Raw genomic sequence first — 26,697 nt, 5'->3', positions numbered from 1 at the left:
CAATGGCTCAGGTCATCATCTCGTGGTCCTAGGATCCAGGCCTATGTCCAGCTCACTGCTCAGTGGGGAGCCTGCCTCTCCCTCTCCCTGCCGCTCCCCCTGCTTGTGCTCTCTTTGTCAAATAAAAAAATAAAAATATTTAATAAAAAAGGATTTTATTTATCTATTTGACAGACAGAGATCACAAGTAGGCAGAGAGGCAGGCAGAGAGAGGAAGGGAAGCAGGCTCCCCGCTGAGCAGAGAGCCCAAGGCGGGGCTCGACCCCAGGACCCCAGAATTACGACCCAAGCTAAGGCAGAGGCTTTAGCCCACTGAGCCACCCAGGTCCCCCAAAACAAGTAAAATCTTTTTTTAAAAAAGAAAATTAACGGTTTATGGGGGGGCACCCCAGCTGGCTCTGTTGAAAGGAGACCGTGGGTTTGAGCCCCATGTTGGGTACAGAGACTATTAAAAAATAAACTTGAAAAAAGACTCTAAAAGATATTATTGGGAACATGTAAACATTTTTACCTGCTTATGAGTCAAAGACCAAGAAGTCTGCATGTAATATTGGCAGCTAGTGAAGAACGAGAGAAAAGCAACACAAAAGGCTACTGGATGTTTTGCAGGAAAGAGGGAAGGCAGGTAAGCACCAAGGACACAACACTCTAATAACGTCGAGGGCAAAGACCACCCTTCTCTCTGCATCCCTCAATGCAGGTCAGTTGTGATGAGAAATTAGCTCTTTTGAGTGCTATGCAGGCTCGAGACCCTAGGACAACCCAGCTCGCACCCAGTATCTGCACATTTAAGAGATTAAGATCCCTGCTCCAAGTTCCCACCTTGCTTTCCAAGGGTGGTGGTGGGGGGCACCTTTTACACTGACCACTTAGAGTTGAGCACTCAAAAAGTCAGGGTCCGGGGTGCCTGGTTGGCTCAGTGGGTTAAAGCCTCTGCCTTCCGCTCAGGTCATGCATGATCCCAGGGTCCTGGAATCGAGCCCTGCTGAGCAGAGAACCTGCTTCCTCTTCTCTCTCTGCCTGCCTCTCTGCCTAGTTGTGATCTGTCAAATAAATAAATAAAATCTTTAAAAAAAAAAAAAAAAGGTCAGGGTCCTCCCCCGCATCAAGTCTTCAGTGTAGGCTTACCCTGCTCTCCCTCTCCTGCTCCCTGGTGACCTGAAGCAGAGGAAGGCCCATCCCCCCAACTCAATGGGGTCCCTCTCCATTGCTTTACCTAATAAATCTCGTGACTCTACTTCCCTTGTGCGGGCGTACTGAAACCACATCTTCAAAGAAAACGACGCAGTGGGTTTCACTTCCCCAAGGTGGGAGCTCTGATGCAGAGGGAACTATCTGCCCACAGACTCCACGTGGGGGGCTGGCCCCCCACTCATTCAGCGGGTGGGGTGGCCCTGCCTATGGTTAATTTCACACACCAACTGCAAGCCTCCCAACACAGTCACCATGTCACAGTCGAAGATCAAGGACCCATTCCAGCTGCCTGTCAGGTGGGGAGCAGCGAGTTAAAGCAACCAACCCAAAAGGATACCATAACGCGCTTTCCTCACCCAATGTGAGGGGGTAAGGGGGATCCCCTCCCGTTCCTCCCCTCAACCCCCCTCCGCCCCCCCCCATGGGAAACAGGGGCCCACTGAGGTTCAAGTGCATCGGCCAGCTGTGGGAGAGTCTTTTCACTGTTGGGGGATTCCCAAAACACAAGGCTCTGGTTGTTTTATGGACCCTGGGGTGGAGGGCAATAGAAGAGTGGGAAGCACTGAGCCCGGTGGTCAGGCCTGAGAAATCACACACAGGGTCTTCAGCAGGAGCTGGTCTCCTTAGCACCCTTATGGAGGGTCCGCTGGAGCAAGATAGTTCCCTGCCCCCGTGCGGTCCAGGAGCTGGGGCGTCCATGCCTCCTGGTTTGCCCAGGATCGCCCCCCTGCCCACCTGCCGTCTGGTACAATCAGAAACAGCAACCCCTTTCATCCTCAAAAGTTCCTACCTTGGTTTGCCACAATTAAAAACAAAACAAAACAAAAAACGAAAACAAACAAAAAAATCCTCTAACAAGCAACCATTTTACTAATAAACAGCACACAGGTGATTCTCTTTTGAAGGGCCCATTACAAATAGCCATTTCACAACCGTGAATTTCTCAACAAAACGTCGCCATCAAAACAGAGAAACAAAATGCCGTCTATCCACACAGCAGAAGACTTCCCGGCACCTGCTACAACAAGGCTAAGCGGAAAAAAAAGCCAGACACGCAAAACCACACACTGTATGAAATATCCGGAAGGAGCAAACCCATAGAGATGAGGTCGATTAGTCGTGGCTTAGGGCTGGTGGCGGGGTGGGGGGTGGGAGGTTGGGAAGCTGGAGATAGATTTGAGGGTTGGCAACCTTAAGGAACGGGGTCTCTTTTTGGGGTGATAAAAATATTGTAAAATTGGGAGAGCCTGGGTGGCTCAGTCATTAAGGGTCTGCCTTCAACTCAGGCCATGGTGCCAGGATCCCTGCTCGGCAGGAACCCAGCTTCTCCCTCTCCCACTCCCACTGCTTGTGCTCCTGCAGTCAAATAAATATTTTATAAAAATATATTTTTAAAAAATGTTGTAAAACCAATTATGGTGATAGTTGCAATTATGCAATTATGAATGAGAACCCCCAAAACGCCCCTTGAGTGTACACTTTAAATGGGTGGATTCTATCTTCACAAAATAAAGCTGTCCCCTCCCCCAATGAATCTCTTACCTTGAAACCCTTTGTCAGCGGCTGTCTACAGAGATACTGCACAGTCCGGACGCTTCTTCCGTGCTCAGAAGCCTGCCTCTCCCAGCCCCTTCTCGCCTGCTTTTCCCCACTCGGAGACCCATTAGCCACCTCACCTGGGTCTCCGTTATATCATCCACACCTGTTTGCAACCCCATCTCCTCCAAACCCAGGACACCTGTCCGGGATTCTATTCACACCAGTTGCTGGGGCCTGCAAGGTCATCCGGGAGCTCCTGTGAGCACTATATGCCACGTCCAAGCGTCTGCTCATTTCTGCTTCTGGGGAACGGGCTCCATTAATTACAACCCAAGGAAGAAACACCCCGCCTGTGGTCCCTGAATGCACAAGAGATGCTCTGATGATCGCTTTGTAGGCTGGGGAGCAAGGCGGCCACTCACACCTGGCAACAGGTGGTGGAAAGAGGGGAACCAGGCGGTCAGTTCTCGTGTCTGAGTCTCACCTGCTTGGCTCTTCTGAACCCGCTCATCAAAGCTGAACACAACCTGGTCCTGACGGAGACTGACTGCTTGGTGAGACTGAGCTGGTGTCTTAAGTTTCCTAACTTGCCCCGAAAGGCCAAGAGAGCCGGCCCCTGCCGTATTCCAGCATGTTGTGGAATATTCCATAGCCTTCCCCTGGACCCACCTATTCCCCAACACGGACTTTTAGAGCTGGAAGGATCAGCCTGTCTCTTTTTTGAGAGGAGAGAAGCTTGGCCCAGGGACGTTCAGATGACTCGCTCCAACCACACTGTGGGCTGTACGTGACTCAGGCACAGTTCTTGATGGAACTGCTGCTTTCAGTTCCTTTTCCTTCTGATGGCTCGCAAGCCTGTACTGCCGCCTTCCTCTACACTGTCCTGGTTCCAAAGACGGTAGTACGGAGGTCCTGCCCTCAAATTCTACCCTTTGCTTTGCCAATATTATTATTATTATTTTTTATTTTTTTTTTATTTTTTTTTTTTAAAGATTTTATTTATTTATTTGACAGAGAGAAATTACAAGTACATTGAGAGGCAGGCAGAGAGAGAGAGAAGGAAGCAGGCTCCCCGCTGAGCAGAGAGCCCGATGCGGGACTCGATCCCAGGACCCTGAGATCATGACCTGAGCCGAAGGCAGCGGCTTAACCCACTGAGCCACCCAGGCGCCCCTTATTATTATTATTTTTTAAAGATTTTATTTATTTGACAGAGAGGGATGACAAGCAGGCAGAGAGGCAGGCAGAGAGAGGTGGAAGCAGGCTCCCTGCTGAGCAGAGAGCCTGATGCGGGGCTCAATCCCAGGACCCTGAGATCATGACCTGAGCCGAAGGCAGAGGCTTAACCCACTGAGCCACCCAGGCGCCTTGCTTTGCCAATATTATTTAATGACATGTTATACTCTTATTATACTTGTTAATGGTTACGACCTCATTTAGATAACCTTCTTTTAAAAAATTTTTTATTTATAATTTATTTGAGAGAGAGCGAGCGAGCAGGGGGGAGACGCAAAGGGAGCCGGTCAAACACACCACCTGCTGAGTGTGGGGCTCAATCCCTCCACCTTGAGATCCCTACCTGAGCTGAAATCAAGAGTCAGACACGCTCAGCAGCCCGAGCCACCCAGGCGCCCCGAGATATCCCTTCTGATGCAGCCAGCACCCACAATTCGCTCTGGCCCCATTTTACTGACTGTCACAGTGACTCACGCACATTGGTGCGTTTTGCGTGAAGGTAAAACTCACCCAACAAGCAAGCATTTCCCAGTCAACAGTTCAGTGGCATTTAACACACTCAGGGTTGGAGGATCCCCATCTCTGCCTAGTTAAAGCCATTTTCACCCAGCCCCGAGGAGCCCCCGTTCCCATGAGGCGGCCACTCCCCCTTCCCTCCGGACACAGGCAATCAGCAAGCTGCTTTCCAGTCTCTGTGCAATCATCTGCTCTGGAGAGCTCGCACAGAGTCCTACCCCTGTGGCCTTTGTGGCTCACTCTTCCACTGGCCATCGTGTTTTCAAGGTCCATCCACGTCGCAGCATTCATCAGTGCTCTGCTCCTTTTTAGGGAAATGAGCATACTGTAGAACTACCTGCTTGAGTCAGTGAGAATCACCCCAACTCTTGAACACAGATGTTTGCTTCGACCCATGTACCTACCTAGCTCCGGTGTCAAGGGGTGGGCTTTGGTCCCCTGGGGGGCATTTAGTAATGTCTAGAGGCATTGTGGGTCGTCACAACTGGGGCGTCTGCCCTGGACATCTGGTGACTGGTGGCACCGACGCTTCTCCACCTCCTGCAAAGCATGGGACAGCGCCCACGACGAGGGATCAATCTGGCAAGCTGCCAACAGCATCCTCCGTTCCACAGCTGAGCTGACCCCAAGTCATGTGCTGAAGTATTTCCCAAACTCAGCCGTGGTTAGGAACCACATGTGCTTTTAGAAAGATTTATTTATTTGAGAAAGAGAGAGCGAGCAAGTGGGGGAAGGGCAGTGGGAGACCCGAGGACAGGGTGATGATAGAATGAGGTGGAAGCTTTCCTAGTTAAAAAGGCAAGGCAGGGAGCCTGGGTGGCTCAGTAGGTTGAGCCTCCGACTCTAGGTTTTGACTCAGGTCGAGACCTCGAGCCCTGAGTCCCTGAGCTCCCTGCCCAGCGGGGAGTCTGCTTGTCCCTCTCCGTTTGCTCCTCCCACTGTGTGCGCTCTCTCTCTCTAAAAAAAGTATCCTTTAAAAAGTTAAAAAACATTATTTTAAAAAGTAACAGAACGGGGAAAGTTAACCAGGGCAACCACAAAGGAAGGCTCTCAGTGATGGGGGAAAGAAATCCTGTCATTACATGGTCCAGAGGCCCTGACATGCCCCATCATACAGCCATGCATACACATACACACACACACACACACACACACACACACACACACACGAGGTCACTGCTGTGCTTACAGCTTCGGGTTTGAGAATGTGCAGAAAGGCGAGACCCCAGCGCACAACATCATGGTCAGAAATTTTTTTTCGACCCTTTACTTTCAAACATGAACAAGAAACGTAAAAGAGTTTCGAGAACTGTCCTAAGACACTGCGTGTGTTCTCTCCTCTCTCAGCCTGGGACACCCCAGGAACTAAGAAAAAGAAACCTCCCCACTGGACACTTAAAGTGGTCATCAAATGCTTCGCACAATGTCCTTACTGCGGCTGGCCATGTCTGTTCGGGGGCCCGGCTTCAGGAGCGGGTGGGCACAGTCACACCCCACCAGAATCCACCCCGTTTACTGGAAGCCAGCCCCACGCTTCCAGCTTCCCCACAGGAAATCGGGAGACTTGAGAGCTAGAGGAAAGGATTACCTTTCAAGGACTCCCGCTCTTCCAAAGAAAATGGGAGGAATCCGGGGATTCCAGGCAGAGAGGGAGAAACAGCCAATTAAGTCCCACAAAGGCACAGAATAGCCAACAACCTGCAGCCCTCTCCACCCTAGGCGGCCTCTAAACCCGGAGGAAACCTCAGGTGGATCTGATCACCTAGATGAGACGCCCTCCCCACAGGTGCAATCATTATCCTGCACGGTTTCCCTGCCCCTGGCACCCGCCCCCACCCCCGGCCTTGTAAGTTTCTAACATGAAATTTTTCTGCCGTTTCTCTCTTGCTTTCTACCGTCCATGCCGCAGGGGAGGGGATCCCATCGCCCGTCACTGCTGTACCCCAAGCTGGGCGGATAGGCAAGTAAGTTTGCCCCCGAGGGCTCTCTTTCGGGGTCCGCGGCACTTTCTCAAAAGACAGCCCACCCGGAGGGCTGAGATACAGCACCCATCCCTCCTCAATTTTCAGGCTCCGTGAGAACCCCAGAAGAACCGAAGGGGCTTAGGGCATCCTAGGAATCGCTGCTCCAGAGGAGGCCGGCATAATTCTACACGTCAGCTCGGTTCGTGCTGGGGATCCCTAGCGAGATGTGGCTTTGCAGTAGGAAACATTTAAGCAGCAACGGGTAGGTTCCTCCAAAAGTTAAGCTGAATTACCCTACGGCTCAGGATTCCACTCGCAGGGAGATACTCAGAAAACTGGAAACAGGGCTGCATTTACATGAAATATGCAAAACAGGTAAATCCAGAGAAACGAATGCACAAGATGGTGGGGGGAGGCAGGGGGGCTCGCTCAGCAGATGCAGGGAGAGGCGGCGAAGGGGCGTGGCTGCTTCATGGGCGCGCACTTTTGTAAGGGGGGCGGGGCGATGAAAATGTCCGGAGTCGCGTTGACGCGAGCTTTGCGTAATAACGCACTTTCTAAACCACTTGCAACGCTTTAATGACAGCTGAATTTTACCTTAAAAAACAGAAGCCCCCAGACCTGTTGGCAGGGCCGTGCTGGGCCCACAGCTCAGTCTTCTCTGGCAGGGCTGTGTTTGGTACCCCAGCTGTAGGAGGCCCTGGATACAGCAGGAGTCAATCAGTAACAACCCAAAGACCAGAGGGGGCATGTTGGAGGTTCCCAGATGTCCCCCTGAGCCCTCATTTTGCACTGTGATGCCTCTCCCAACACACATGCACGGCTATACACACAGGTTCTCAAACACCACTGTGCTCAGTGAGGACCCCGACCCGACTGCACACACTGGGGGGGAGGAGGTAGCTCAGAGAGCTTGAGACCCGCTGGAATGTGTGACACACCAGCACCACGCACTACTATTCAGCACCCAAAACAAAAGAGCTCTCAGGCCCCTAGCACACAGGGAGGAACCTTAAGATGCCAAAGGGCTAGGGAGAGGCGCCAAGCTGAAAAGGCTGCATCCTGGATGATTCCAACTCCGGAATATTCTGGAAAAGGCCGAACTGTGGAGACAGTAAAAGGATTAGTGGTTTCCAGGAGCTCCGGGGGAGGGAGGGATGAGCAGATAGCACAGAGGATTTTCAGGGTGGTGAAAATAATCCGCAGAATACGGGAACTGGGAACGGGAGACAGGGGACATCACACATCTGTCCACATTCACAGAAGGGGCACCACCAGGAGTCAATGAGCCCTGATGGAGACTGGACTTCAGGAGTTGATGAGACCATGCGCGTTCATCAGTCCCAACAAATACCTCCTCTAGTTGGGGGAAGCTGTGCGTGCGTGGGGAAGGAACAGGGGATGCCTGGGAAATCTCCATACTTTGTGCTCAGATCTGCTGTGAACCTGACCCTGATCTCAAACGGCTTATTTAAAAGGGAAATAAAGGTACTTAAATGCGTGAACATTTACCTAATACTGCGGAGATCAGTCACAAAACAGTTAAACGCACTAGCTGGCCGGTATACTTGGCTGTGAACTGGGGTTTTCTGTGTGTGTGTGTGTGTGTGTGTGTGTTTAATCTAAGCCTCAGAATCTTGTTTCTTTAAAATTCTTAGACTGGAGGGGGAGGGGAAAGAAAAAAAAAAAAACCCTCCTGGTTTCTCTCTTTCATCGCCTTGCTGGATCTACTTACAATTTCTCCTCTGCCTATGAAAAACAGACGGCTCATTGTAAACATTCGAGTCGTAAACGCAGGAGATAACTTTAATAGCATCCAAAATGCAAATCAGAATTTTGGAAGTAAAATCCCAACGTCTACGTTTACTCCTAATAGAGATCTTGGAGCCCCGAAAGTCAGGGAAAGATTTTAACATCCTGAACGCAGAGGCTGTCGCTGGGGAGAAAAGCGGGGCCAAGCTGTGTGAGCGTAAGACGCCGCGTTTATGAATAGCTCAGCGCCCAACAGAAACGGTCTCACTAGCAACTGGGAAGCCAGCTGTCCCAGAGAAAACATTTCCATGGGCTGCGCTGTGGTCAGCCAGGAACCAGTCATGTGCGTCCAGCGGGCTTCAACAGAAACTGTAACTAACTGAATGCTTTTTGTTCACAAGATGCAGACCCCACACTTCTGTAGAAGCCCACCTCTCCCGGACTGGACTTTACTGGATTTAAGGACAGCCAGCCATCGGGGACTTAAAATCGGTGCGGCTCTAGCTTGACGTCTGAGCAGATAGGAGTCTCTTTCATCAGCTGAATGCAAATTCCCTGTTAACAAACTCAAGCCCAGTGTCCCCTGTGCACCGAAGCCAAACAAAAGAGCCTTTTAGTTTGTAACCGTACACGAGTGAGCCCGCACTCGGAACAATACGAGGGAAGGACCGATGCTCCTCCAAGCATCTGCATTTTTAGTCCCACAGAGTCTATGTTTTATGGTCCTTGAAACAGGCTCCTGTTTTGCAGGCTCTGCATACGTAATGAATTAACAGCTTGAGACCATTTCCATACCCCCATCGGAGCAAAATGGCTAAATATGCGTAGCCCTCATTTTGTCAAATGAAAGGAAAACTCAAGATCAAGATCGGGCAAGCAGCAATTTTTCCGGGGCTGTAGAATTGGAGAGTTTGAACCACAACGCTTGGCCACACCAAGAGGACATCATTGTTCTGTGCCTTCCGAAATGCAGTTGTATCACCAGGTAGGAGAGAGGCAGATGACAATGGCCCCTTCTCAACATCTCACCACTGCCCCGATCAATTAACAAAGCGTGTTTTGTTTGGAGGATGAATGAGAAAGCTTTCTTCTGTGCATTTCATGAAAACTTGAAAGCTAGGGCTTGCTGCCATGGGTAATGCCTAGTGAGTTCCAACAGCCTAGCGTCCGAATCGGACTCCCTAGCAATCCACCCAACGCCACATCGGTCATCTTGACGTGGAGGGATATTCAGCGAGTCTGACGTTTTTTATCATGAAGGGTTTCCTACCATTATGGAACAAATAAAGGCTCTTTGTAGTAGCGGCTGGAAACGCAACACAAGACCTTTCTTCACACCATTAAGAATTGATAAATAGTTCACCGGGTGAACCGAAGACTTTATTTTTTTCAAAAGCAGAGAACACCAAAGTACTACGTAGTATCCGTACTCATTGCAAAAATAATTACTGGAACTTTCCAAACATCGAAGGGATAAGCAGGATCACTGATTACCACTATGATATTTTGCCAATATACAGATTTTCGTTCCACATCTAGGCTTGATTTCTACATAATATTATTCATGTGCATTCCCTGTGTCTGTTTATTATCAATACGGGGACTCTGGAAAGTCGAGCCCAGCTTTACCTTGCTTTCAAAGATGACACAGCAACTAACCGAGACTGCTGGCTTGCTGACTGAGTCCTAGAAATCATGTCTCCTGATGTCCTACCACAAAATGTATTTCTGAAAAATAAAATCAGAATTTAGATTCCTCTGAAGCAGGTCCCCAAGCTCTCTAGCACCGTGGTACCCAGATGTGCTCGCCCTGTGCGTCGCTCTCTCTAAAGACTCCCCCAGAAACCCCCAAGGGGCCCCCCCTTGAAGAGTCCCGTTAGAGAGGTTTTGAAGAACCACACCAAACCCAAGTAGAAGCAGTGGAGAAAATTATCCATCGCTTTTTCTGTTAAGGACCAAAAAACAAAACAGAACAACAACAAAGAATGCAACAACCAATAGGAAAGTGGTAGCAATCATATGGTCAAGAAAAATGGATCTATCTATAAATCCTTCCTTTCAAAATTATGTCCAAAGGTGTTGAAGACCAAAAGGAGGTCACAGACCGGGTTAAGACAGACAATTCCTCTGGAAGGAAAAAGCCCTTCCCCGGAAGGGGCAGAGGATAGTGCGGAGAACGGAGGGAGGCGGATGCCAGGTAGGATCCAGCCCTGTGTCTCCAGCACACATTGCAGGTGGGAATCTGGTGGGGTGGGGTGGGGGGGAACAGCTCCTCCTGGCACTTAAAAAGGAATGAAGAATAAAGTGAATTTGTGTGCTACTGAAAAGCCCGCACTGGGAGACTCTGCGAGCCAAGCCCTTCCCTGGTAAGGCAGAGATCGTGAGCCGTGGGAACAGGTGAGCGGGACGTAGGCACTGAAGGTGGGGTCAGCCGTATTTGGGCCAGAACAGTCTCGAAAAGGCAGGCAACCTGTGGCTTCTGGGCTTGAGACCGCCCCCTGGAAAGGCCCACGGAGGCAAGAAATGAAGCTGGCCGGTGGCCAATCACTGGAAGATCCCAATGGGGCAACGGTCCCAGTTCCGTGGGGTGGCCTGGTGTCACCGGAGGCGGGAACCAGCACTCGGGGTGAATGTCTTTGCAGGTCCCGTGCATGACTCCAAGCAGCGACCTCTGGGGTTTTGGAGGTGTGTTACTTTTGCGATATTTTTCCCCCAAAAGAAGACACGAAGGTGAAGACCCTGGAGAGTGGGACACCACTCCCACCAGGGCAGGACGGGGTGAGAGTCGGAGAGCACTTCCGGCAGCGTACAGCTCCCTCCGGGTCTGGCCGAGTCCTACAAACGCTTGTAGGTGCCCAGGAGAGCTTTGCAGTTGGGACAGTAGTGGTCCACGTCCTGCAGGGCGTCCACACAGAAGGGGATGAAGCAGCAGCCCGCTATGCACCTAGGGGACAAAGAGCCAGACATGAGCGCGTCACCCTCAGTCACAGTGCCACGTGGCGGCCCCAGCCCCGCAGAAACACTCGCTCTGACCATACTTGGAACCAGGGTCTCTGCAGATCTCCAGCTGGGATCATCCTGGAAGAGCCAGGGGGGCTCCCTCTACTCAATGACAGATATCCTTACAGGAAGCGGAGGGGACACACAGAACAACAGGGAGGGATACAGGCAGAGACTAATGTCTTACAGCCACGAGCGAAGGGCCGCCCGGGGCCACGGAAAGCTGGAAGCAGCAGGGAAGGATTCTCTGCCCTCCAGAGTCATTAGAGGGCGGCACCTTGACTGCGGACTTCTGGCTTCCAACACTGTGAGAATAGATCTGTCTGGTTTTACCGTGTAGTTATCTGTCACCGGCACCCAGGCAACGAGCACGCGAACCAATGCCCAGCCTGTTCTCTCAGACCTGCCGACCTGGTGGTATTTTCTACTCTTGGGTCAGCTCAGTGTCTCCAGGTCTTAGACTGGGGCCAGTGACTTTCCTGTGTCAAGGGCCAGACAGTACATATTTTAGGCTACACTCTGCTACATCTGGAAACAGATGGTGTGGTCTGTTCCCCACGAACTAAAATGGGCTGGATTTGGGTCCAGGGCTGCAGCTGCCGTGCCCCCTCCCCCCATGTAGACTGATTACTTGTCCAAAAGGAGAGGGCGCTTCTTACAGTAATCACCAAACAAAATTCCCCAAATAACATCTCTCAATCTACGTAACCCATTACCCACGCCCCCAGGCAGGAGCCCCAGACAGCCTGTGGTAGAATAAGGAACAGGTCTGGTCTTTGTCCCCACTTCCTGGCAATTAGCTCCAAGAACCTGGGAATTTCCTGCGGGAAGAGAGTGAGGGCCTTCTGCTATTCAGAACAAGCCCCTTTCGGTCCCACCGGATTCTATGCTGATAAGGGGACCCCACCCCAGGCTCCCGGCCTAAGGACAAGGCGGATCACCACAAAGACCCAGTAAGATCAGTAAGTTATGGGAAGACATTGATTTGCATAAAGCAGAAACAGGACACAGCCTGATAAGGAAACAATCTGACGCAAAAAAATTTCCTCCTACTGCCTGAGTTTACCCAAGTTCAAGTTAGGGCGGCCACAGGGCATTAGTTCTAATCCTTACCGCCCTCTTATGCAAAAAAACAAAAAACAAACAACAAACCAAAAAACCCCCCACAGCTCTGAGCTGCAGGACATACATATTCACTTATTTTATCCTCACCCCCCCCCCCCCCCCCCCCCCGGGTAGGAGGGCATTATTACCTCCAGTTTTCAGTTTTCTCTGTGCTTCTCTGGAGCACAGAGAAGGGAAGTCACTTGCCCAGTCACACAGCAGTGGGAGCTACAATTTGAACCCACAATGCCACATTTAAGGACGAAAAGGAGGGAGGGACAGAAAAGCTGCCTCGGTTTGTGAGCTAGATCAGCAGAGGCTGACATTCAAGATTTCTCATCATGTCTTTCCCTGGCTTCCAAGATAAAAATGAGTTTTAATACAAATGTCCAAGGACGATCAACTTTTATTTCGTATTTTCGCTCCAGGGACTAGAGAGGTCAGCCTTCACTGCAGTCCCCTGGGCAGGACAGGGATCCAGTCAAGTGCCAAGAAACCTGTTTGCTCTGCTTTCTACCCACACTGAACATGTGCCCTCAAGGAAGCTAAGCTCTCTGGGGTTTGGGGCCTCCCTTCCAAACAAGGAAGAGAAATATCGCTCCTTCTCGAGATAAGCCACAAACAGTGAGGAACAAGCCAGTTGTAGGAGAGGCCAGAGATCCTAAAAAAGAAATGCAGAGACACCGTTTCCTTCCAGGGAGAAAACAGAGCCAGGAATAAGGAGGTTGCCTTTATCTGTTTGGGGGGGAAAAAATTAAACTATGCTTCCTCAAATTTCTCTCAGAACAAAAATCATGATCTCTTTCAATATAATACCCTTGGTGGGCGCCTGGGTGGCTCAGATGGTTAAGCGTCTGCCTTCGACTCAGGTGGTGATCTTAGGGTCCTAGGGTCCTGGGATCAAGCCCGGCATCAGGCTCTCTGCTCAGCGGGGAGCCTGCTTCTCACTCTGCCTGCTGCTCCAAGGGCTTGTGTTCTCTTTCTATTAAATGAACAAATAAAATCTTAAAAAAAAAAATTTTTTTTTTAAATGTAGTACCCTTGGTACAGACAAAAAGACACACTTTCCCCGTGTAGACAACAGGAAAAATACCTGGAGTCCCAAAAGGGTAAGAAGTGTCAAACGGATGACTAGAAGGTATTTTGACCTGCAAGCTGCTGTTATGCTCAAGACCAGTGGTTCTCCTCTGGGCACGATGTACATGTAGGGAGGTGCCACCTGCACTGAGAGCAGAGGCCAGGGGGTGTGGCTTAATGCCCAGCAGTGCACACCCACCCCTCCCAGCATAGATAGAGGAGCTGTGGTGGAGAAATCCTGCAAGAGAGGAACAGAGGAGGAGCCTGGGGGCCTAGGGGGCCCTGGACTTACCCCAGCAGGCACAGGCTCCCACAGGAGAGCCAGGTGAGGGCGCCGGCATTATAGGACAGCTGAGTCACGATCATTTTGTTGCAGGAAGGACAGCACATCTGGACCGGACGGTCGAAAAAGGAGACGGGCTGCTGGACGTACACGGTCTGCACAGCAACTGGGGGAACAGGTCTGGACAATCAGTGAACGGGGCAAGCGTCCAGCTGACAACCAGGAGGTGGGGGCCTGGTCTCCACGGGGGGCTCACCCACCCACCATTCACAAGAGCCAAAGCAGGGGAGCCACACAAGTGTCCACAAGTGAGCAGACGGATCAGCACGAAGGGGGCTGGCCAGACAGCGGAGGCTCGCTCGGCCTTAAAAGGACATTCCGACACATGCTACAACACGGCCGAAGTTTCGCGATGTGATGCTGAGTGACGCCAGCCAGCCACAGGACACACACAGCAGGGTGTCACGTTTATGAGACACCTGGAGTCATCCAATTCACACAGAAGAGCTGGTAGATGCTAGGGCTGGGGCAGGGGCAGGGCAGGGCAGGGCAGGGGGCGCCACGGGCAGCTGCTGTTCGGCCCGTACAGAGTTTCCATGTTACAAGACTTAAAAGTTCTAGAAAGGCGGTGACGGGTGCACAACGTGAACGTGCTTATTAATGCCACTCAACGGTACCCCGAGAGACACTTCCGGTGGTTTTCTAGGACGCGTATGTTACCAAAACGGTGGCACATTTCCAGCATGATCATTTGAGAAATGATAATTTTTCAATAATAATTCCCCCCACCCATGAGACGGGGAGAAGTTCCCGGAGCGGGGTTTTGGCTCATCACCACCAGGCTCTCCAACCCACTAACCACAGAATCGGGTAGGGAGCTTACTGCTAATGCAGGTTCTGGGACCCCCTCCCCGCCGCCCTGCCGCCCTGCCTCTGACACTAGGACAGGCCAAGTCAGCAAGTCCCGGGCAGGGTCCCCTGAAGGCTTTTTCCGCTCCCTGTGTGGTTCCACGAAGGTGGTCTGCAGATGGTAGTTCCAGAAATGGCAAGATGACGGGGTTTTAGCCTAATTTTCTTCATCCAGAGATTAGTGGTTGCCAGCGGCCAGGGGAGGGGGACGGGGGTTCTGTCTGGGGCAGTGGAAGTAGTCTGGAGTGAGTGCTGACGCTTGGACAACTGTGATTATAGTGACCCCACCGAATCAGACACCCGGCAAGGGTGCACTAACACGAGGGAACAGGAATCTCCGTAATGCTCTTCTTTTTTAAAAATGGAAGGAACAGGGGTGGTGCAGGGGTTCCACGAGATAAGGACAGTAAAGCAGCTCACACTCTGGGACACAGTGAACCCTCGATTACACAGTTCCCTCGTGGCACACGGGCCTCCTGACTCAGTCCCATGCCCAGAGATAATGCCGGTGACTGCCCACCAGCCGGGGACGCTGGCCTGGCCTTTGCCGAGGAGTCCAGGAATCAATCAGACCCATGAAACGAGAATATAAAATCAGGCTAAAAGAAAACCGTGTGGAAAACATGTATAGGTGTTCAGTCACCAGAGGAGAGCCCACAGTGACAAAAATCGCGAAGTCCTTTGCATTCAGAATGGTTTTGCGTTTTGGCAAAGCTGTCTGAGCTCACATTTCTGTCAAAGTGACTTCCTTCTGTTCCTTTCCGCCATGCTGGAATGCCATTTCTACAATTTATGCGTTAGGGGAAATTCACTGCTGTCCAAGCCAACAGAACTTAATACTGCTAGAAAGACCCAGAAAGACTCTCCTTCCAGAAAAGCGGTATTTAAGCATTCTTGACCCTTTACATGTCAATTGTATTAAAGTCTTTTCTTTCTTTTTTTTGGTGCAATAAATTATCGATCAGAGCATAATCAGCCCGAAGTCACCTTGTTCTCTTCTATCTGAAGGGTCAAAGTTACTCGAGCATGACAATAGCTCACTTTTTATCAAAGGATTACTCACAGAACTTTTATTTCATCAGAACAACCCACTGATGGAGGCATTTGATGAGCCTCATTTTACAAGCGGGGAAACTGAGGTGCCAGGCGGTGAACCCACAGGGCTGCCCTCTGAGCTGGCGAGTACTTCCTCAGCTGCTTGGGATACTGAATCAGCTATGCACCTGGGTGCCCCTGGGCACACCTGGGCACACCTGGGCAGCAGGAAATCCCAGGGGCAAGGCCACCAAGAAGTTGCCCGAAGGCTGGGAAGCCATGCCGACATGGGCAGGCTGGCGGTTCCTAACTCCTGGCTATTTCTGCACCCACCCCAACTCCAGCCAGGCCTCAGCAGGAGGGTTGGGGGCCCTTAAAAGCAACTCCCAACCCCCAGTTTCTCTCGGATTGTTGGTGGGCCTCTGTGGTTTGCACTGAAAGATCGCTTTTTGGCCGACTTGGGACTGTGCTTTGCTAGGGAAAAGGCGCGAGCCTCCCAGACGTGGAACCTGGAAGACTGGGGGGGGGCACATTCCAGGACGAGGGGTCAAGCCGGACTGACCGGCACTCGGCTTCGACCCTTTGGCAGGTCGGGTCTGTGGCTCCCCTGACTGTTGCGGAGTCCCCAAGGCCAGGGTGGAGGGCCAAGGAGAGGTTAGGGGGACGCGGGAGGTGGCACCTACTTGCATTGGCATTGGGGACGGGCACTGGCTGCGTGTAGTAGGCAGGCGGATTCATGCCCTTGCCATCCGGGCCCGTCACCAGCCCTGTGGTCGGCCCCGGCACCGGGCCAGGAGGCATCGGGAAGTAACTGTTAACAGCCACCGTCTCTTCGTAGGATGGGGGCGCGGTTGGCACCGAGGAAGGCCCAGCGGCCGCCTGGTAGGATCCCGGAACAGACATTTTACCTAAAGCAAAACCAGAAGACACCGGATCAGAAATGCAAGGGGTACCCCGGCTCCTTTTCCCACCCGAATCTTCCAACTTCTACCGGACAAAGAAAATGTGAAGATGTGGCTTGTGTCCAGCCTTGTCCAAAGGCCAGAAAGGGGAGTTAGTATCTCTCCCAGAGCCAGGAATGATCACCTTAAGAAGGGATTCCCTAAATAAGGCTAACAGGTAAATAGTTACAAGCTCCAATCATCAAAACCTAGGAAAATCCCAAGGGCACACACATCACGCCAACTGGAGCAGAAGCTTCTTCTCACACTTCAGAACTAGCCAACAGCCTGTGTTGCACACGGAGTACCGTCTTCTTTCGAACCACTGCGGTTTTTACTAAAAGCATTTTAGATGCCAGAAAAGACAAAGGCATTCAAACTCAACCACAAACTATGGCAAACAGAGTGTGTCGTTGTGACAGAAGCCGGAGGGCAGAGACGCACACCCTGATGTGACACCTTGTACATCCAGAAGCGAGCAGAATGAGTCCCGGGCCAGAAGGCGCAGAAGCGGGTGTTCCTGCAGGGGTGGGGAGCGCAGGCTGGAACGGCTTGGTGGGGGGGGGGGGTCTTATAAGGGGCTGCTCCTGTCTTTGTTCCCCGTCTGGGGGCGGCCACTTGGCGTGCCCACCGTGTGAGAACGAGCGGTACAATGAAGATCGTGTGCACTTTTCTATTTGTATGTTCCTTTTTTTTTCTTTTTTTAAGATTTTATTTATTTATTTGACAGAGAGAGACAGCGAGAGAGGGAACACAAGCAGGGGGAGCGAGAGAGGGAGAAGCAGGCTTCCCACCGAGCAGGGAGCCCAACGTGGGGCTCGATCCCAGGACTCTGGGATCATGACCTGAGCCAAAGGCAAACGCTCAAAGACTGAGCCACCCAGGCACCCCATGTTAGTTTTTAAAAAGTCAACACACACACACACACACACACCCAGCTCCCATTCTGAAAACGGAGTATCAGAGGAGCCAGGCACAGATTTCCTTTTGTGAGGGCAAAGAAGCTGTCTCCCCGCATTCCTGCCCCCACCCTCCCCCAGGGACTGGGGACAGCCGATGCCCGCCTAAGATGCCCGCCTAAGATGCCCGCCTAGAATTACGTGGCCCATACCCAGGGTGTGTTCCTGCTGTGGCCCCGTGCACAACGGCCCCAGGGCAGCTGGAGGAGGACACAGTGCAGCTCTTTGTGCGGCTGTTTTTCTAAAGGGGCAGGACTAAGGCAGCCTTAGAAGATCCATTCAAACCTGCCTCAGGAGAAACGGGGCAATGAGCTCCCAGGGCAGCGCGCCACGGTGCAGGGCCTTGGACGGGCCTGCCGCCTCTTCCCCCCACATTCTGCCTTGTCTTTGAGAACCCGTGGGAAGCGGAGGCAAAGTTAATTCTGCCGCGGGAAGAAGGGGAGACTCCTTCGAGGAAGCTCTCTGCTTTTAAGCAGAGACCAAAAGAGGAGATTTCTCTGGGGTGGGAGGGGGAGAAACTTGGGAAAGTGGACACGTGTCAAACACAGTCAGTAAATAAAGCTGAACAGGTTGGGGCCGGGTTGTAGGAAATGTGAAAGCCCTATGGAAGTGTTTGGCCTGCCCAATGGAACCTTCTGGAAGAACGGAAATGTTCTCCATCTAGGCTGTCCCAATATGGTTGTCCAGCAGCCACACACACACACACACACACACACACCACTGCTGGGAACTCACAGTGTGGTTGGTGTGACCCAGGAACTGAATGTTTACTTGTATTTCAAGTGTCAATGGTTTAAATGTAAAATCTGGGGATGCCTGCATGGCTCAGTTGGTTAAATGTCTGACTCTTGATTTTTAGCTCAGGTCATGATCTCAGGGTTATGAGACCAAGCCCTAGGTCGGGCTCTGTAGTCAGCTCGGAGTCTAAGATTCTCTCCCCCTCTCTCTCTCTCGCTCCCCATTTGCATGCTCTAAACTTCTCTCTTCAAAACTAAAAAAATAAATAAAATAATAATAATAAATAATATATAATAATTATAAATAATAAAAATAAATAATACATATAGTAATAAATAATAAATAAAATAATAAATTTAATAAATAAAAATAAAAAATCCAATACACCATACAATTATTGGAAAACTTACATTAAGTTTTCAAGGGGCACCCTGGCTATGTGAATCTATTTTTCCAAGAGCAACTGTAACGGGCTCTGCATCTAGAGCAAAAGTTTCTGACAAAATATTAACATCCAATTTCGGAGATGATGTCAACGTAAAATATCCCCTGGATTAAAAAAAAAAAAAAATTCACGTGAAATACTTCATTCATGATTTTTTATATTGGAAATGGCAGTATTTTAGATAGGTGGGGTTAAGCAAAATGCATTGTTACCATTCCTTTCATCCATTTCTTTGTACCTTCTAAAAATGTGGCTACTAAGAAATGTTTAAACTAACCACGTGGCTCACATGTTCCTGCTTCTACCCGAAGGAGGCACTATGGAACACAGGGGGAGCCACGGAGGGTTGTAAAGAGGAGGCACAGATGAGGCAGGTCTGTTGGAGAAGCAAGAAGCAAACCTTGGAAGGCCCCCAGGTGGTGGTGGCAGCTACATCCTAGTCTGCAGGGACAGTTAATCAGGAAGGCTGAAGGGGAGCTAATAAGATCACAGGACATCTTTGTGCAAACAGCTCCAGGGTTTAAAATGAGAACACAATTGTCAAAAGTGGTTATGACATGTTGTCTGTTTCCTCTGACACACAGGAACGGAAAACCAGAAGAAAGAAGGGAGCCAGACTACAGACATCAGCCCCAGCCCAGTTCACCAACTTCACCTCCTAAACTGGCTTGGTATCCCTCGCCAGCCAGGGCCCCTGGAACACCAACCCCACCCCACCCCCAACCCCAGCCCTCCACCACTGCTTCTGGCCCGGCCTGCATGCACACGGACTCTGGCTGCCAGCCGCCTCCTTGCACTGGAGGAATTCAGGACCTCACGGAAGGTCAAGGACTCGCTGTCCCTTCCTGTCTCAGGAAAGGCAGACCCCCAGCTGCCTACACAATTTATTATGAAAACTGACTCACAGCAGAAAACCGCAAGGACCGAAAACACCGGGCTGGACAGAGGGCCTAAAATAGCACGAGGCGCCGCGGTGGCAAGCAGCACGCTTTCGAAGGGGAACGGGAGGTCTTGGGCGCCCTGAGTTGTGCAGAAAACACAGTCTGGGTCAAACAGCTGAGAAACAATGACTCAACTCGCAAGTCGAATTCCTTCCCCTTCAGAACCACAGCTCCCTCCTCCAGAAGGGACCCAAGGCAGCTGTGTCGTCAGGGGCGGACATGGGGGTGCAGGGGTAGGAGGGGGCTCCTTTCCTCTGCAGGAAGGAAGGGCCTGAGCTTCTGGAAATCAGGGCCGGACGGCCTGCCGGCTTATCACACCCGCATCGCTGGTGTCCCGGCCGCAGCCTGTAGCTTCTGGACTCCAGGCCCCTGCCTCCCGGGAACATCCATGCTGTGTGTCCAACAGCCACGTAAATGTAACCAGCACTAAGGATTCTGAAAAGGGACAAAAGTGACAGGCTAGGGCAGTAAACACAAAACCAAACCCACCAACAGCTGGATGGAAGAAGTTTTCGAAATACATTCTGCAGCCACCCTTCCCCAGGCCCCAGGCCAGGAAATGCTACTTTGCTTCATCCCACTTCTCTTCTTTCTCCGCGCCGCCCCCCAACCTTTTTAATTTGGGTTCCCCAGGGGGCAGAAGGCCCACCTTGCCTCCAGCTCCTGGGCCTCAAGCCCCAACACTCCTCAAGGGGAGCAAACAGTCACCCACACCCTCCGCCGTAGCAGGAACCCTCTGTCCCTCCAGATCAGGCCCCCCGCGGGCTGCGGTGCGAGCACAATTCCATCCAATACCTGCGCTCCCTTTTCCAGGACAAACAGGGAAGCATCTCGGAGTTCAGAGCAAAGCCACCGTCTTGCCACCGAAAAGCACAGCCTTGAGAACCGCCTGGAGAACCCCCTTTGGCGGGGCTGGCGAAGGCCAGGTTGTCATGGCTACAGGGAGGGGGGGATAAAGGGGCCAGCAAGGGGGTCTCCTTCCTCCCTCCCCACTTGTTTAACTTTGTTATCAGGCCCCTGCGAGTGGGTTTTCTCCACTGGCCGTTTAAAAGCACACAGTGGGGGCGATTCTCCAGCTTCCCCCCGCCCGGCCTCACAGACAAGAAGGAAAAGCTCGGGGGTGGGGAGCCCCACGGTCCCCACCTCAGAATGGCCCTGCCGCAAGCGACTCCCTAAGCCACGGGGGGGGGGGGGCATCCCAAACCCCTTGTTCCAATCAGAAAATGTGACCAGGGCTGCCTCGCAGGGCGTGTGGCCTGGGCAGCCCCGCAGGTCCTACACCCCAGAGACCGCGCTCAGCCCAACACTCCGCGGCTACCATCCTGACATTCTGAAGACTCAGGGAACCGGGGGGCCCTGCGTGTCCACGCTGCACCGGGGCCCCAGGTCGCGGGAAAGGAGGCCTGTCCGATGTGAGAAGGGCTGGAGGCGGACCAGGAAACCGACCCAGGACCCGACGCACGGGGCCCGGCCCCCACCTTCTCCCCCGCCAATGTGCCACTGGGAATTCTGGGGTCCCTTTGCTCCACGTCTCCACGACTTCCTCAGTGACAGAGTCTCTCTCCGATGGGCAGTGAGGGGTCCTAGGGGTATCTACTCCTGGGCCCAGTTCCCAGTTCAGACATGGTACAGAACGGGGTTTCTCAGCCTTGTTTTTCATTATAGCTGCCTCTGCCCCCCTCCACGGCCCCCCCCAAGGAGAAAAATTAAATTATATTAAATTTAATTAATTAATTTAAATATAATTTAATTTCTGCCTCACAAGAGAAAATGCAATACTAAGAAATAAGATTTCATTGGATACGGTTGAGTTTTGAAGGGCCACACACCACTATAATACCTAAGACTTGTTTTCTCTTTCATTCCTTTTTCTTTTTAAACTCTCCCCTCCCCCACAAAGTGACTTTCACCCCCCTGGGTCCCCACTGAGAATGTGGGGAGGGAGATGGGGAATGAGGTATTTGGGGTACCGATGAGTTTTTCAAATCACCGACATTTGTTCCTTCAAGTTTTCCCAAAATGTGTCTCCCCTTTCCTTGCCATCATAAATGCAACGGTCTGAACAAATTTTAACCTTTTGCTGACCGAGGCCTGAGGTCCTTCCTATGTGTATATTCTTTTCCAACCATACCCAGCTCTAGGATTTAATCTAACAGGCCACAATCAAGGGAGATGGGCAGGGTGAAGGTGCCCAGCCACGGGACAGCTCCCCTATGCCTAACGGGGCCAAGCAGACCTAATGGGTCTGGCTGGGTCATCCCTCTGAGTCTTGAGTCTGCATCGAATCTGCTGGATCCTCACACAGGAAGAAAACGAAGGGTGCCACTAAGGGTACCAGATAACCAGGTCGTTCAAACCATACTTGGCTATCTCGGAGTCCAGAGGTCCTGGTCTGAGCAAAATCCACTACCCGTCAACTACCCCCGCCCCCACCCCAGAGTCACAGCTGCATTAAAAGAAACCACAACGGGCTCTTACTTTACTGTCCCAGGCTCTGTAATTCACACCCTCAGGTGTGTCATCCCGCGGGGTCCTCACACCATGGGCGGATCATCGCGATCATCGTCCTCACTCTCGCACGGAGAAACCAGGGCCCAGGGAGGTCAAGCTGCTGGCCCAAAGCCACACAGATGGACTCCAGGAGGCAGGGCTAGGGTCTGAACCCAAAGCTGGTGGACTCCAGACTGCTCTTGACCTCACCAAACACCTCCCAGGCAGGAGACACAGACACCACCAGTGGCCTCGTTTTACCCCCAAATGAAACGTGAGAATATGGGAGCAACACCTTGGAACACCTTTCTCTCTCTCTCTCTTTCTGCCTCCCTTACAGGTGTAAAAAGTCTGCATTTCCCGCAGACTTTCATGGTACACACTCAAAGCAGGGCTTTTTTGGAAAAAAAAAAAAGAAAATATATGGATTCCAACTCATTTTTCACTGATGACTTTGTGACTCAAGATAACCACGTGGGCGGCTCAGTCAGTTCAGCGTCCTTGACTCTTGGTTTCATTCGGCTCAGGTCACGCTCTCAGGGCCCAGGTCCTGGAGATTCTCTCTCTTGCTACCCCCTCCCCTGCCAAATAAATGAATCTTTGAAAATATCCAAAAACAAGAACAATCTGCTTCTCTGAGAAGGAAGGATCAGGGGGCCAGCACCTCCGTATCAACCAAAGGCACAAAACCACATACAAGGCTCTTCCTTCCAGCCCTGGAGGACAGACAGACAGAAGGGGAAGATCCCAGAACCTCCCGGATATACAACCCGGGCCCGAAGCTGCCTCTTTAAGGGACCTCGTGATGCCAGGCATCTCCGCCAGCTGCTTTAACACCTGGGGTGGGAAAGGCAAAGGCTCCTTGCCAGCAGGGTCTCCGGGAAGCTCGGCCTCGGCCTTTTCATACTGCTCTGTGGAAAGAGAAGCAAAGCGCCCTCACGACCCTGGAGCGAAGCCCCGCTGTCCAGCCCGGTGATCCTCACATCTGAGCAAATACGAATGAACGGGTCCTGAGACCTTGCGACACTGGAACGGTCCCAGAGAAGCCTCGCCTTCAGCAACAGATCCGCTCCTAGAAAGTTCAGCCTGAACGGTCTCAGAACTCCCTGGAACACCCGAGGGGGGGCTGCGATTCTGGGCATTTCCCGCCACTCCAAGGAACATCTTCCCCATTCTGTGTCCATGCAGACCTGCATTCAGGGTTTGTGGAGCCGAGCCCAGCAGAGCTCTGCCCGGAATCCTAAACTCCCAGGCAAGGGTCTGACCTCTGGGAGGTGTGGGGACAACCGGCAGAGCAGCCCGCTCCAAGAGATTGCAGGGGAGGGAAGCCAGACGCGAAGACCAGACCAGGCAGGGTATGAGTCCATTTCCACAGGACGCCCAGAACAGGTGCACCCAGACACAGAAAGGTCAGTCGGTGTGGCCAGGGGTTGGACGGAGGGTGTGGGAGGAAATGGGGGGAGCGTGAATCGGTACAGGTTAACCGGGGTGGTGAAAATGTTCTAGAACTAGACTGAGGTGGTGTTTGCACAACACTGGGATCATGCCACACACCACTCAACTGTTACTCTGAAATGAGAAGTTTTACGTTATGTGAGCTTCACCTCAATCACAAATGGGTAAAATAAAGGCATCGCTAGAAATCTCCAGTCTCTGGGTCACGGGCCAAGGCCAGCAATTCGAGCCTCCAAATTCTACTAGATTTAGTTCAGCCCCATCTACCTAAAATCAAAAACACTGGGGTCTTTCTGACATTGACATGCCAGTGCCCCCTAGGCTAGGGTGACTGGAGATCCTGGTAGCCCAGGATGGCAGCGGGGTCCCAGGGCACCACAAACCCCTGTCTACTCCGTCTCCCACCAGCTACACTGCACAGCTGGCTTAGATGTCCCCAGACACATACCCGGCACACTCTTTCCACTGCCCTGGTGTCCCCCTCCTTCCCGACGGGCTACAAATTCCTCTCACCTGCCCTATCTGAGCTTCTGCATCTCCTCCCCCAAGAAGCGAGCTCAGGGGAGAATCCATCCCCGCTTGAACCTCTCTACACAGTGCAGAGATCAAGGGCATCAAAATCAAGATACAGGCCCTGTAGCCAGACTGCCTGTGGGCAGCTGCCATGCCTCATGGCACGACTCTGCTGCCTCGGTTATCCCATCCATAAAATGGGGACACTGGCAGTGTCTGAAGGCTCTTGGGAGGATTCAAAGAGCACCCTTGTGAAAAGCACCCAGAGCAATGCGGGGCACGGAAGCAGCGAGTATGTGTTAGCTGTAACCAAGTCATGTTTCTCTGCTGAACTTGTCACAGAGCCTTTACTCATCCGGCTTCCAGATCACTGTGTGGGCCCCAGGAGGGCAAGGATTGAAATTTATTAAAATCTGCCTCTCTAGCACACAGAACTAGGCTCAAAACACCACGGGTGCTATACAGGGTGCCTCACCAGGATGGAGAGGTTTCCCTGGATGTGGGGTGTGCGGGCTCATCCCAGGAAATCCATGACCAGCTGGTCACCCTGACACTTGCAACAAACATGGGTAGAACACCAGACCCATCTTGAGGACATCAAGATCTGGAAGCAGACATAAATGGGAGGGTCTTCCCCTAACACCCAGTTCAGAAGCTGAGAACGTCTCTGCAGGGAGTTGTTTGTACAAGGACAAGCCTCAGGAACAGAGGGTCTCCTGGTTCAGCTCAAGGTAACACCAGTATTTGGCCAAACACACTCCAGAACGACAATCATTTAATTGGGTCTGAGATCCTTCCTTTCCTCCAGGATACCTGAGGAGAGTGGCGCTTCTCAACAGGGCATCCCGTGATGTCAAGGCAGGAGAGCAAGTCAAGATGTGTGTGGGAAAGGAAGTGTGGAGGTGTGCAAACATGAACAAGACAGAATCAGAAAGACGGGCGCCTGGGTGGCTCTGTTGGTTAAGTGTCCACCTTCGGCTCAGGTCACAATCCTGGGGTCCTGGGATTGAGCCCCACGTCAGGCTCCCTGCTCAGCGAGGAGCGTCTCCCTCTCTTGCTGTCCCTCCCCTGCTTGTGCTCCTTCTCTCTCTCAAATGAATAAATTAAAAAAAAAAAAATTAGAAAGAAAAAAAACCCATAATCTCTGAACCTCAAAACGGGCTCTCTCTGCTCCTCGATGCAAGTTTATGACACCACTGGTACTCCAGATCTGCAGGAGGTGCTCCCAGTTCTGGCTGGGGTTACCGAACAGAGTGAGGGGTTCATCCTGCGACAGGCTCATCGGTTCAAAATCTGGACCTGTGAGCAGGCTGCTCGGGGCCATCACCCCAAACTCAGAAACACCTGCCCCTCCACATTCATTGCCTTGTCTTTGGGGTGGCTCTCGAGCTGCCTGGCCTACATGAACAGTATGTCATCGTTCTCTGGAAATGACCATCTGTCTGTTTTTCATGGTGTCAAGAAAACTCAGAGGCTCTAACCATCCTGCACTCCCAAGAAGCCAGAAACATCAGCAACTCGTGCTGACGGGTGTGGACAGGAAAGGGGGGACAGAGCTCACACCTGTGATGGCATCTATGTCCTTGGTGCCTGTTGATAACTCACAAGGACGGAAGGGATACTCTTGGCAGAGAAGGGAAAGGTGTCTCTCGTCACTTTTCCTGCCCATTCCCAACCCTTTCTTTCTTTCCTTTTTTAAGATTTTAGTTACTTGAGAGAGAGTAAGATACAGAATGCATGAGCCGGGGATACAGGGGCAGAGGGAGAAGCAGCAGGCTCCTCGCTGAGCCGGGAGCCCGACACGGGGCTCGATCCCAGGACCCCGGAACCATGACCAGAGCCAAAGGTAGACGCTTACCTGACTGAGCCCCCGAGGTGCCCCTCCCGTTCTTTCGGGTGAGACAACCATCAGGCAGCCCCCAAAGCAAAGCAGCACAGAAAAATGATGCCCGACGTTGAGAGGTCTCACTGGGACAACATACAGTGGGCTGCAGTGCAGATTCCAACCAGGAGCTGAGCTGGTGGGGAACCGGAAGCCATGGCCACCACCGAACTTGGGGGCAGTTTGGGTGGGCCCGGCACCCAAGGGTTTCTGGAAACCCCTGCATGCAATCCCCAGTCATTTACAAAAGTGGGTAGGCACCATTCAGGTCTCAGGGGTCACTAGGAATGGCAAGGACCAGGGCCTGGCCCGTTGAAGACCCACCAGTGATCACGAGACAAGAGAAGACCCAGAAAGATGGGATTAGGCAGGGCACAAAGAAGCAACAGAGAAGCTCCAAAGAAAGTCAAGGTGATGGGATGTGCTTATTTTAAGACAATGTAATCTAAAGGCAGGTGGAATTATTTAAGAGCAGAAACTCTGGAACTGATAAGCTTCCTTGGTTCAAATTCTCAACTCCACCGCTTCTTGGCTGTGTGAACCTGGGTGGGTTGCTCGATTTCTCTGTGCCTTGGTGTCCCCATCTGGAAAATGGGCTAATAGTACCCATACCTCAGGGAGGGAGGAAGTGGATGTGCTCAGAACCCTGGGCACTAGGGTTACTGCACCAGCGCTCATGCTCACGACTTGCAGGGAAGCAGACATGGACCAGGGAGGGATCACT

The 26,697-nt window shown here is 52.0% G+C and overlaps 1 protein-coding gene across 1 annotated transcript in view; it reads right to left on the bottom strand.

Annotated features, from left to right (window-relative positions):
• Positions 1 to 10,727: 10,727 nt before the first annotated feature.
• The window catches only part of LITAF (lipopolysaccharide induced TNF factor), a 97,631-nt gene continuing 81,661 nt past the window's right edge, over positions 10,728 to 26,697 (bottom strand). The window contains exons 2-4 of the mRNA XM_059154451.1: positions 16,293 to 16,517; positions 13,675 to 13,831; positions 10,728 to 11,145 (exon numbers count right to left, since the gene is read on the bottom strand). Coding sequence (XP_059010434.1) covers positions 11,037 to 11,145; positions 13,675 to 13,831; positions 16,293 to 16,517 — 491 coding nt within the window. The 3' untranslated portion in view covers positions 10,728 to 11,036. The remainder of the gene's footprint in view (positions 11,146 to 13,674; positions 13,832 to 16,292; positions 16,518 to 26,697) is intronic.

This window comes from Mustela lutreola, chromosome 17, assembly GCF_030435805.1.
Source record: "Mustela lutreola isolate mMusLut2 chromosome 17, mMusLut2.pri, whole genome shotgun sequence".
In the NCBI taxonomy this organism is placed as follows: domain Eukaryota; kingdom Metazoa; phylum Chordata; class Mammalia; order Carnivora; family Mustelidae; genus Mustela; species Mustela lutreola.
Note: the sequence above shows the minus strand (reverse complement) of the source record. Positions and strands in the feature narration are given on the sequence as shown.